The 12,254-nt window shown below is 45.0% G+C and overlaps 2 protein-coding genes and 1 long non-coding RNA gene across 8 annotated transcripts in view; 2 read left to right on the top strand and 1 right to left on the bottom strand.

Moving 5' to 3' along the window:
• The window catches only part of EEIG1 (estrogen-induced osteoclastogenesis regulator 1), a 33,736-nt gene extending 28,043 nt beyond the window's left edge, over positions 1 to 5,693 (top strand). For all 6 annotated transcript variants that reach the window (XM_089534855.1, XM_089534854.1, XM_089534853.1 and 3 more), the window contains one exon: positions 87 to 5,693. In XM_089534855.1, the coding sequence (XP_089390981.1) occupies positions 87 to 132 (46 nt within the window). In that variant the 3' untranslated portion in view covers positions 133 to 5,693. The remainder of the gene's footprint in view (positions 1 to 86) is intronic.
• LOC149307994 (uncharacterized) lies at positions 4,919 to 8,077 on the bottom strand. Its single transcript, XR_016282104.1, has 3 exons — positions 7,955 to 8,077; positions 6,410 to 6,552; positions 4,919 to 5,802 (listed from the first exon to the last, which is right to left on the bottom strand). It is a non-coding gene; the product is annotated as an uncharacterized LOC149307994 (long non-coding RNA).
• DPM2 (dolichyl-phosphate mannosyltransferase subunit 2, regulatory) lies at positions 7,940 to 12,133 on the top strand. Its single transcript, XM_089534875.1, has 4 exons — positions 7,940 to 8,162; positions 9,194 to 9,283; positions 10,015 to 10,117; positions 10,871 to 12,133. The coding sequence occupies exons 1-4, from the start codon at positions 8,049 to 8,051 to the stop codon at positions 10,927 to 10,929; spliced, it is 366 nt and encodes a 121-aa protein (XP_089391001.1). The 5' UTR covers positions 7,940 to 8,048; the 3' UTR covers positions 10,930 to 12,133.
• The last annotated feature ends 121 nt before the right edge of the window (positions 12,134 to 12,254 follow it).

The following is a 12,254-nucleotide window of genomic DNA, read 5'->3' as shown; positions in this document are numbered from 1 at the left end:
TTAACTTTAGGCTCTTTAGCATGCAACCTGTGCACACCTGTGTACATACATACCTACAATAATGTTTTCTCCCCTTTCTCACACAGAGTCTCATCTGGAGTTTACGAGCCAGTGGTAATTGAAACCCATTAAAATGTGAACAAGATGGGGCAGACCTGCTGGAAACGGTCTCCCGTCCCATCCACTGTTGTGATGGATGCCATTCCTTCCCCTCCCCTGCCCTTTCTCCCTCATTCCCTTTTGAACCTTTTCTTCACACAACATTCCAGGCAGGACTTCCCAAAGCTCCTCTCCTTCCCGAAACCGGTCTGTGTGCACTCCAAAACTGCTGGGAGCAACACTCCAGGGACATAAGCACTTTTGGTTTGAATGTGGGGAGGCTTCGAGACACATCTAAGACAGAAACATCTCTTAATTGTCCTGCCAATCTCAAGTTTCACCTTGAAATCTTTAAAAAAAACAGCAACCTCTAGGGTGGAAGGAGAAGAAGATCCCACACTCCGTGTCACAGACACTCATTCTGAGCAACAAATTGTCGTCTGTGACACCCCTCTGATCCCATCTCTATCTCAGCCATTGGGTTATACCACTGTGAACACTCCTCCTCCACTACCACCAAAAAGAAAGAAATCTACCTTGTTGAAATTGCATGGGGAGAAGAACTGTTGCTAATGGAATGCAGAAGCGAGGCCAGAACAGCAGCCATTTGGGGTGCATTAACAAATATGGCTCTGGGCTTTCGCCTTTTGGATTGCAAGAGAATCGCACTTTGGATCGCACTTCGCAATGGGGACTGCAGCTATGATGCAGAAAATGCACCCTTTAAAAAGCCCCCAAGGAACATCCACGAATAGGAAAATAGCTTGGGTTTCCTTTACTCTTTTTTTCTTCCAAAAGTGCATTTCCAAAGTCACTGAGAAGTGGAAGTTCATTGTTTCAGAACAGAGATGATGAATGCCAAGCACCTGTTAGTATCACCAGCTACAGTCTTAGAGAAATCCTCCACCTTTCTATTGCAGAGCATGGAAGGGGAGACTTGAAAGGGGGCTGTACCCATGAAGAGGCCTGGAAAAAGCTGTTTCCAGGAGCAGAATCCACCCGCTCTCTTTCTACTTGTAATCTGCAACAAACAGCCACTGTTGTATATCAGTTGGGGGTGGTTAAAATGATGAAGCGTCTTGTAGCCCAAGCAATGATGGTGGCTATTTGTTTGAGGCCTGTTTAGAGAAATAATTTTAAACCGTTCCCATATCTAGGTCAGAAAAACAGAAAACGGTTGCTCTTCTGAGCGGGAGGGTTTTGACTCGAAATCTGGGATTTGAGTGTCCATCTTTTGGAACAGGCTGTCTCTTTTCCTCCATGCCTTCTGCCAGTTCTCTCATGGAGAAGCTTTATCCAAAATGGGTGGGCAGGTGACGCCCTCCCTTTCTTGGCCTGCATTTCCCATCAGCCCTCATCAACATAACCAGTGGTGAGGGATCAAGGACATTGCAGTCCAAAAACATCTGGGCAGTCGCATCTTACCCACCCTGGTCTAAAACGTGCCTGAATCGTTCCGCACACCTGTTTCATTTAGTGTGGCCTTTCCCTACTCTGAGTCCTCTGGACGGGTTGGACTGCAGCCTCCATCCAGCACGCTGGCTGGTGGGTGATGGGAGTTGTTGTCCAAAATCACTTGGCAGGCCAGAGTTTGGGAAAGGCAGAATTAGCAGGTGGATTTGAATCTACTCTGGGCACATGAAATGGAATGAGGCGATAGAATCCTGTCGTTGGTAGAGTGAACTGAGCATTGAAACAACAGAGGTTAGAAGTGCCATTTAATGCTTCCCTTGAGGAAGGAGAATCTCCCTGCAAGCAGAAAGCTAACATAGTTGGGACAAACTTTTTGACCCAGACTTCTCTCTACTCTGCCAGATTTCTATTTGCATGGAGTGTTTCCTTACATAAGGGTTGAAAGTGGAGAACACCTACCATTTGGGGGCTCTACTACCTCATTCTCCTGCCTTCACTATGTGCCATCTCTTAGCTATGCTCTATTTTTTTGTACAAAGTGAAAGGCTTAGCTATCACATCTTCCTAGTTTCGCCTAAAGCCATTTCAGGGGATGAGAGGTTTTCTTCTGTAAAAACCTGTGCTTCAGCTTTCCCTCTTTAACCTACCCCCCCCCCCCCCAATGCTGAGATGTGGCAGAACAGCTTGTATCCTCAGAGGAAGTGCTCTGAAGAAATCTTGTGACATTCTGATGTTCTGGCGGTTGGATCCAAAATCGGCAACCAGCAGAGCTGGCTGCTGGTTGTGTACCAGCCCTTTGTGTACAGTTTCAGACTATATAAGCTATCTTGATAATGTCACCATCACACACACACCCATCCCCTTCACGTTCCTTGCTGCTACTCGGTGGATAGCACACTCACTGTTTTCAACTCAGCACGGGGGACTCTACTGAGCATGCGGCAGAAGGCACTACCTTTTCGTCGCTCTACACCGTTGTCCACACACATACATGCACACACACTTTCACGTGCAGCAAGGGGTCAGTGGGGATGTCTTAAGTCTTTTTCTCTCCCCTTTGTGTTCCCTTTCGGACTAACAATTGTGCTTGTGTAGCCGCAGTGCAGGGAGTTTGGTTACCCCAGAAGGAATTCAGGGGGACAAGTGGGAACAGGCAAGGAAGATCCAGGTTTTTAGCACCACTCTAGTTGCATCTTTGAGTGGCTGCAAGAATAGACACAACCAAGGCAGCTTTGCCACAACATCTGGAGGCATGTATTCCTTGGGGGAAAGAAGGAAAGAGCAGCAGGCATGTGTGCCTTTTGCTCTGCCTGTGGCTAGGCCTGTCTCCTTCTATATTTCTTTGGACTTGGCATTTCTTTAGCGTAGCCTGGACATGAAAAGAGAGTGAAGTTGCTTCTTCCTTCAGCGGCCAAAGGCTCATTAAGCGTGTGGGGACTGTAAAGTCTATATAGAAAGTAGGGAAGAGCGTTGTCACTTTTATTGTGCTAACTTAGAGATTCTTTGGCCTTATCTCCCAGCACTTTCCAGCTGCTTTTAATCCTTGGCCTTAACATGGGTTACCAAGATGCAACACAGGCCTCTACTATTCTCTGATGTCCAGAGAAATATTGAAACAAAAAGACTTGTCTCGCCTGTTGCCCAAATGACTGGGAAGAAGGGTAGGGATGGTCTTTTCTCCTCAGTCTGTTCTGACCACCTTAAACATGGCACCCTAAAGTGCAGTCCTCTGCTGCTTCAAACGTTAGCTGTATAGCAGGCATTGTCCTTCTTGGAATGATAGCTGTCCTTCTTTCTAGATGAGTTGGAGATTCTGTTTGGAGAATGCTCTTCCCTTTTCCTTTTTTTGACTGATGTTTCTCAAAAACCACTGTGGTTCCATCCAGAGACCTTTGCTTTTTTTGTGTTCTTGATCTTGAATTATGTTTATCAACCCAGCAGGCTGGTGTTTTTGCAGCTTTTTTTTAAGTCCTTGTTTCATTGCTATCTTGATTTGTTTTTATTATGATTATGATTATGATTCTTCCTAGCTTTGCCTAGGGGTTTAGGGGCCCAAGAGAGTTCCGTCTTTTCTTAATAGTCATGTTCTTCTGAACCTAGTTGTGTCCTAGGTGTTTCCAGGATTTTTGCCAGTGACCCTTTATCTGAAGAAACATGTTGCTTTTGGTCGTGTAAAAAGCTTTTGCAGGGGCAAAGGCTCGAGTCTGAGCAAGGGAAAATAGCAGAGCTGGTCTCTTCTCCCTCCAAATCCAGTGCCAAATGAGAGCATGAGAGTCAAATTCAACCAAAACCTTTATTGTTATTATGTTTGGGGGGGGGTCTATTAAAAACCTGAAGGATTTAGCTTGGGAGTGGTGCTGGCTGGGGTCACATCCATGCTCCGGTCAGTCCACTTCATGGCTGATAAATGAGAGGGGCCCTTTCACATTACAGAATTATAGTGCTATGATTCTGCATTAACTGCCATGGCATCCTAGGGTTTGTAGTTTTGGGAAGGAACTAGTGCTCTCTGGTTGAGAATTCTAAGTATCCTTCCCTAAACTGCAAATCCCAAGATTTCACAAGGCATCATCAAGTCTAAAGTGAAACCATAGTGCTATAAATGTGCAACGCGAAAGACCAGAACGATGAGGAAAGCAGAAATGGGGAGCTAGAAATCCCCCAATTTTGCCTGGCATGAAATGGTGGGTGACTAATTGTGCCACGGCTAAAGCGCCTGCCTTCCAAATTTGTTCAGCCGCTCTCCCAATCTGCTTCAGAGAATTTATTTCCTTTTTGGTATAAGACATGGATGGTTTCTTTTAAGAATGGTTAAGACTCCTAAGGAACGATTTGGTTTAAGAGTTTGCTTTTTAAAAAAGAAAAATGAGGTTAACATTTCATTCTGTTTATTCTTCCTCCTCCCCCATTTATTTTTTTAAAAAGAAGAAAACGGTGGCTGTGCCAGCGGGTTCTGCGCACAAGCGGTGGACCTCTGGGAGGCTTCACAAACGCGCCCATGAACATCCCACGCCAGGTACGCATTGCGTTAGAGCATCACCCGCATTGTATGCGCCACCCCTCCTGGAGAGGGGAGGCAAAAAGGGGAGAGCGGATCTCTCCCCAGCTTGATCTCAGGAGCTGCTAAACGGATCCAGTGTTCCTTCTTCCCGCTAGCTACAAAAATGACCCACCATTTGCTTTTATTTTTGTCGTCCGCTTGTTTTGAAAGCCCTGTGGACGGGGCGCAAGGTCTCTCGAGGGCCTGATTCCCACACTCTGTGCCTGGTAGCAACGTTTGTGGGATCGGAGCCCTCTCCATCCAAAGGGCCTTTCTCTGCAGATGGCCATTCCCTTTGCTAGCCCTTTCCTCTTCCCTTTTCAGCTACTAAGGGGAGAAAGGTCTCCCCAGCCCCATAATCCACCACTTGGAGAAGTAAAAGGAACTGGGAACATTTTTAAGAGGATAGTCTCTTAATTCTTGACCGTGCTTAAAGAAAAATAAATGTTTGCTAGAGTCTTGTTTTGCTTTTTACGCCCATATTTTTGAGAGGGTTAGAGAGGAAAAAAGAGAGAGCGATCAAGTTTATTTTCTTGGAGAGAAAGAGAATAAAAAGAGTTATTGGAGTTCAGACGAGAAGCTGCGCTCAGTTTATATTCAGATACTTCTATAGCGGAGAGCGCACGCATGCGCGCGCGTAGATATTTTTTGGAAAGGGACGAACGGGACTATGCAAAACTTCCGAAATAGCTTGAAGAGATAGTTTTAACACTTTCTAATCTTTAAAAGGAAAAAAAAGAAAGAAAAGCAGATTAAAATCTTTTTTTAAAGACAAAATAAATAAGCGCGCCCTTGCGGTTAAAGAGAAAACAGTCTAGAAGCGGTGTTTAGTTCTGCTGCTCTTGTTATTTTGATTCTTCTTTGGGACGTTCGTGGGGCCGGAGGAGATTGTGGTCTTTCTTCCCCCCAGACACACACACAGTTTTTATCTTGCTCCTCCGGTGTTTTTGTTCCTGTTTTTCTAACGGAATGCTGTGCCGTCTTTGACTCAACCGATCGTGTTTGTATTCTCTGTTAATCTGGTTCCTAATGTAGAGAAGCCACAAATATAAAAGAGGAATTCACTATAATGTCAAACGTCGTTACAGTTTTTTTGGGGGCAAAATAAAGGTGTTCTGTTTTTCTTTTTTGGTACATCACACCCGAACTGTCTCGCCTGGTTCCTTCTCGTTTTATTACTTTCGTCTTCTGCGTTTCACGGTTTGTGGAATCCCAGACCACTAAATACACATTCGCTGAGGTTAGGACTCCTGTGAAAGTGGAAATAACGCAAATCAAATAACGCTATTTTTTTAACTTCTCTGAATCTCTAGGTCTTTCAAAGCAACTCTTTGGTCAACATCTGCCAGAAGGTGACCATAAAATCAAGCTGGGGGGCCTACAAATGCCTAGAGAAGCATTTTCTCTAGTAATCTCTAGGACCTTCAGTGCAACTCTCTGGTCAAATGTTTGGCAGAGTTGCGCAGGAGGACCTAGAGATTCCTGGAGAGAACATGTTAATCACATCCACAAAAGTCAAAGCCGCAAATGTGGAGGGATGACTGTATGACACTGATATCTTGGGGTAACTTGGCCCTATAGCAGAGTACAGCTTTGTGGATCTGGGATGACGCTCTACCATTAACACTGATGGTTTCTTACGAATTATTAAAAGAATCCTCCAAGATTGGAGAGCCAGCTTATGCTTTATAGTAATAAGTCTAGTAAGTAATTTTCTTAGCATTGCAGGGCTGCTGTTTCCAAACTCATTCACTTGATCTTGGGAGCCCCTACAACAGTTTTACAAGCGAAGTCTAATCCATGTGTGGCATATGCACAGAGTGACCAGACATCCTCCTTTTCCAGGACATGGCTTACCTTTCAACCTTCTGTCCAGGAGGAATTCCAGAATGTCCTCCATTTGGAGCATGATGAAGAAGCCCATTGAGCAGCACCATGTTTGCTGTCTTTTCCCCCCTTGGAAGAAACAAATATGTCCCAAGTCTTTTCTGCTGCTGCCCCTGGGAAGAGAAAACAAGTTTAAAAGAATCCATCCTATCCCTCTGTTTTGAGTGAGGACAGGAGAATAGAAATACAGTAAATAAAAACAATGAAAGGATAATAAAATCCCATACATGCAATACAGCTGTCTATAGACCCTATGAAGCGAATTTATATGTGTGCTTTTAGCTTTTATTTGGTACTGTCCTGCATATTATGGTGCCTTTTTCTCCTTTATGGTGAAGACAGCTGGTCAACATTTGTGTGTATACCCTCCCAACAGTTCACACATGAAAACCAGGACACTGTGGTCACAAGGAATATCATTAGACTGTGGAGAGTTAATAATGGGGAAGAACACACAATCCAGGAGATGCTTGCAGCTGTTTGTTTTTGCCTAAGTCTGCTGGGAAGGGCAAGGTTCCCCCTTCCTTTCCTCTCCTCACTGCTGAGTTAATGGACTACAAATGATTCTGGACCACACTGGCTCCCAATTCAAATGTTGGGGTTTGACTGCGTTGGGTGTGTTGGCTGGGGCTGCTGGGAGTTAGAGTCCCATGTCTGCAGGGCTGCATTTGACCCTCCTAACCTTGCCATAGAGATGCCAGGGAACATGCCTATTGTGAACCACCACACTTGGCTTGCCAAGAAAGCAACAGTGATAAGTTGGAAACGACTTGAAGGCCCACAACAACATGCAGAAAAGATAGGTATCTATCTGGGTTTAAAGACCCTTCACCTCAGATAGATTCACACACAATATACATGTGTATGAGGTGAAGGGTCTTTAAGCTCAGAGAGATAAAAGATATCTAGATTTAAAAAACCCTTCACCTTATATATAGGTATGTGTGTGTTTGTGTGTGCGCATATATATATATATATATATATATATATATATATATAATGAGATAAGAGTCTTTAAACTAGATAAAGATATCTAGATTTAAAAACCCTTCACCATATATATACTGTATATATATACAGGTATATGATTTAAAGACTTCATCTCATATATGAGGTGAAGAGTTTTTAAATCCAGATATGTTTACCTCATCTGTTTACTATATATATACACACACACGCACATATATACACAAGCTATTTGTATATCTATATGAGGCTAAAGGTCTTTTAAACCCAGAAGTTGGGTTCCGTGCATCGCTCTATACAGCGCCTATCTCTAGCATTCACAGAGGAGGCCATTTTCCCATAGAGCTAGTCTTCTAGAGCGTCCGCCGCACCGTCAGCAGCGAGCCAACCTGAGGCTAAAAATGTCCGAACGTCACTTCCGCTCCGCATGGGGAAGCCATTTTGAAAAACACTCATGGCTGATGGTTGCCATAGCAACCCATAAAGACTTGTTTTGGATTTGAACGGCACCCCCCCCCCCCAAAAAAAAAAAGAATACTGTAAAATTACAATGATTTTAGGAACTGCCAATCATCCCGGAGGCCCGCCTGGCATTATCAGCCTCCCTTTATGAAACCGAGTCTATGGCGGTTCAAAACTGCGCATGCGCGGAAGTCTAAGCCCTCGTCTCTATGGTCGTGCGTCCGCTCTATCAAAGAAAAACTCTATGAAACCGGAAGTAGATCCTGTTTGGCCGGAAGTTGAGAGCTTGACTATGGTGAGTTTTCTCTCTGCTTTTTTAGTTTTAGGAGAGGACTGGCTAAATTAGGCATTCTGACTCAGGCTGCATCCGCACTGCGGAATTAACCCAGTTTCATACCGCTTTAACTGCCTCAATGCTTAATGCTGTGGCATTCTGGGATATGTAGTTCTCCTGGGAGCTGTTCAGCCTTCTCTGGTGTCTCACAAAACATATAAATACATATCATATGTGTGTGTGTGTGTATCCCCCAGGGTTCCTTGCCTTGGAGCCCTGGCAGCTAAAGTGGTGTCAAACTGGATTTCATTCTGCAGTGTAGATGCAGCCTTAGGTGAACCTTATAATAATATCCTAGAAGAGTTGGAAGAGGCCGCAAGAAGGGCCTCCTCCAGTCCAGCCCCATTCTGCCCTTTAGGGACACAGAGCCTCAGCACAGCTGAAGACGCCAAAGCCACAGATGCTGCCGAAACGTCAGGAACAAGCCCTTCTGGAACATGGCCACAGAGCCCCCCAAAACACACACACTTCTATTGCCATCCTCTGAGGCTAAAAGAGCGTGGCTTGACCAGACCTTGACCATAGGTTTCCACAGCCAAAGAGGAACCTGAACCCAGTTTAGTCTACTTCACACCATTTTGGCCCCAATTAAACGTCTTATCAAACTGCAGTTTACACTCACTGTTTGGTCCTTATAGGATTGTTGCAACTTTACAGAGCCAGTGTACCTCACACACAAATCAGTGTTGCGATGGTTTGAGTGTTGGCCTGTGACTCTGGAGACCAGGGTTCGAATCTCGGCTCGGTCATGCAAATGCACTGGGAGACCTTGGGCAATAAGTCACACTCTCTCAGCCTCGGAGGATGCCAACAGATCATGCCAAGAAAACCCCTGGATAGGTTGGCTTTAGGGTCGCCATAAGTCAGAAACAGCTTGAAGGCACACAACAAGAGCAACAATCCAGAGGACTGTGGTTTGTGGGAGTTTTAAAAAGTGGGATGAATCATAAATGAATAACAGATAAACATTTCTTCTTCCTTTTCCGTTTCAGGCCACTGCGACTGACCAGTTGGTTGGGTACGGCTTGGTAGCCTTCAGCCTCCTCCTCTTTGCTTACTATACCATCTGGATCATCGTTTTGGTATGGATTCTGCCAGAGAGGCTAGGGCTAGAAAGAGAGACTGAGAGTTTCTGTGACTGGACTGGTGATTTCCATGCCTCTGGTCCAAATCACACTGCAGAAATAATCCAGTTCGAGACAGCTTTAACTTCCCTGCCTCAGTGCCAGGGAACCCTGGGAACTGTAGTTCATTGTCACCCCAGAGAAGGCGTGATGTCTCACAAAACTACATTTCCCAGAATTCCTTACCATTGACCAAATCAATGGATTATTTCCGCAATGTGTTTTGGACCTATGTTTTACAGACCCATGTCTGACATTCTCACAAGTACATGGATGTACTTGTAGCCATAGATCTTCAAAATGAAAACCGGAGCTGGGGGGAAAGGATTGTAGGGAGAATTGCAAAGAGTCAGTGATGTCCAAACTCTGGCCCGCCAGGTGTTTTGGACTTCATCTCCCAGAGGCCTCAGCCACCTTGGCCAATGGTCTGGGATGCTGGGAGCTGCAGCCCAAAAGACCTGGAGGGCCAGAGTTTTGACATCACTGCTCTGAGTATTCGCAACCCCACTTATTATTTGGAAATGCTTGCCTTGCTGGAGCCATGGCTGGTAAGGCTCTGCCAGAATACTTTCCAATAGTGCAAATGAGGGATGTTTAGCATTGGTAGCATTGGCTTTTAGGCTTCCTGCTTCCCAGAGGAAGAGGCAGAAAGTTTTGTCCTTGCTAACCTTTTGTGTTTGTCTCTTCAGCCCTTCATTGAGAGCGAACACCTGATTCACACGTTCTTCTTGCCGCGGGAATATTCTGTCATCATCCCGGTTGTGGCAGGGCTGCTGTTGCTGCTCTTCATAGGTGAGTCAAGACTGGGCACTTTGTGTCTCTTGGGTGCTCCAGAAACAATTGCCATAAGCCTTTCTGAATCGTACATGTAAGAGATTCCTATCTAATTGTGTGTGAGGGGGGTAAAATTCTTCTTTGGCGTCCTTTTCTTCCACTTTGAAAACAGGCAAAGAAGGTCTTGAGTTACAGGCTGCATCTGCACTGCATAAATAATGCAGTTTGTCACCACTTTAACTCTCATGCTATAGAATCCTGGGCTTTGTAGTTTGTTGTGGCATAGGCTTCTATGACAGAGAAGGCTAAATAGCTCACAAAGCTAGAAATCCGGGAATACCACAGCCTTGAGCCACAGCAGTCAAAGCGGTGTCAAACTGCATGTTTTCTGTCTTTCAGTTAGTCCCAAAGGTGCTACAAGATCCCTCTGAATGCATTATTTCTGTACTGCAGATTCAGCCATAGTTACAGTTTTTCAACCGGCCTACCAATGAACAAGTGATTGACCATTATGGGATCAGAACATTTGACTAGATTGTCCTTTAATCTGATCCAAAATGGTGGCCCTTGCACCCTTAAAGCCAGTTAGTAGTATCCACATAGGTTCTTCCTGGCCAATACCTGAAGAGGCGTTGCTGTGGGGCACAACTTCCCTTGCGCTTCTCCACTCTCTCTTCCCCACAGAATGCCCTCTTTTCTTCTTCATCCCCATCTGTATGAACTGTGGCAGGTTTTCCAAAGCATGTGTTTACTTAGCTTCTGTGTCGGCAGGAACTTTTATCGCCGTCATCTCATGGAAGAACCGGAAGGCTGCCAAGAAATCGGCTTGAAAGCGGCAAGGTGGAGGAAGAAGACAAGCAAAGGGAAAAGCTAACAAGAGACTGGCTGGAGTGGCATGTTTCTTTCCTTGTTCAGCCCCTCGGAGCTAGCAGGCAGTGGAATTCGAACACTGTTCTCATCGATGGGTCTCGATCCGGCCATAGTTTCCAGTGTTTATGGACCAAAGGGATTTGAAGCAGCTTCTCCTTCAGCAACCCCCAGAGAAGCTCTTCTTTACCTCCCTCCAAATTCAGATACATAGACTGGGCAAATTCCTCACCTACCCCCATGTCTTCCCTTAATAGGATTATGAGAAACCAGATGTTTGTGGCAACACCTCCCATGATCCCATTGAAAGTGTTATCCATCTGGGGCAACTCGAGCTTTCTAGAAGGAAAGACCTCCTTTCTACTCTTCTCCTTTTCCCAACTAGGATTTTATTCAACAGCAGCCGCAGCAGCAGCATTTTTAGGTGGCATAGTTTTAACGCAGGGCCCAGTTGCTGCACTCAGTAGCTGTGTAAGTCAAGAGGGCTAAGCTTCCAGGTTCACCAACAAGTGAATGAGACACTTCCCAATTGATGTGGAGCCCTTTGAGTTGGCTATTCTAGCTTTGCAAAGAGGGGCACAAGAAGCGCATGAGTGCCCTCTGGTGTCATCCTGGGATGTTGCTCCAGTTTTGAAATGCCTCTTCTTTGGAACCACAAATTGAACTTGGGCTTCTTCTACAGCAGTGATTCCCAAAGTTTGGTCCTCCCTTTGTTTTGGACTTCCACTCCCAGAAGCCTTAGCCAGCTCAGCCAATACTCAGGAATGCTGGGAGCTGAAGTCCAAAACATCTGGAGGACCAAAGTTTGTGAATCGCTCTTGTACAGTTTAAAATCACACATCTGTATTCAGCAAAGTCGGCAGCTTTGCTTCAATAACAGAGGGACAGCCGCAGGCAGAACCATTTTCAAGGTTGCTTTTTTCTGCCATGTTAATTATCCCCTCATCTTTCCATTCAGAAGAAAAAGCAGAGGGGATTGTCAGCATTTATCATTGAAGATGGGTCTCTGGCTCAAAACATGTTGAAATCACAATAAACCTATATATTTTTAGGTTTCTTCTCTTGTTTCTGTTTAGAAAATCCACGTTTTGGAATTCTATCCTCAGCCTCCATCTTCTGGCAGATGATAATGTTGGAAGCTCTTGTAATAAAGCATGAACCAAAGTCTTCATGGATGAAGTTTTATTATACATTTTGTTGTTTCTTCATTGTTCTCTGATGGCATCGGGAGTCATAGCCATCGGGATCCCTCAGATATATGTTGGGTGTGAGCATTAAAGAAAAAATG

Source organism: Sceloporus occidentalis, unplaced genomic scaffold (genome assembly GCF_023333645.1).
Source record: "Sceloporus occidentalis isolate IW3139 unplaced genomic scaffold, rSceOcc1.0.p SCAF_8, whole genome shotgun sequence".
Classification (NCBI taxonomy): domain Eukaryota; kingdom Metazoa; phylum Chordata; class Lepidosauria; order Squamata; family Phrynosomatidae; genus Sceloporus; species Sceloporus occidentalis.
This window is presented reverse-complemented; position numbering and strand designations above follow the sequence as displayed.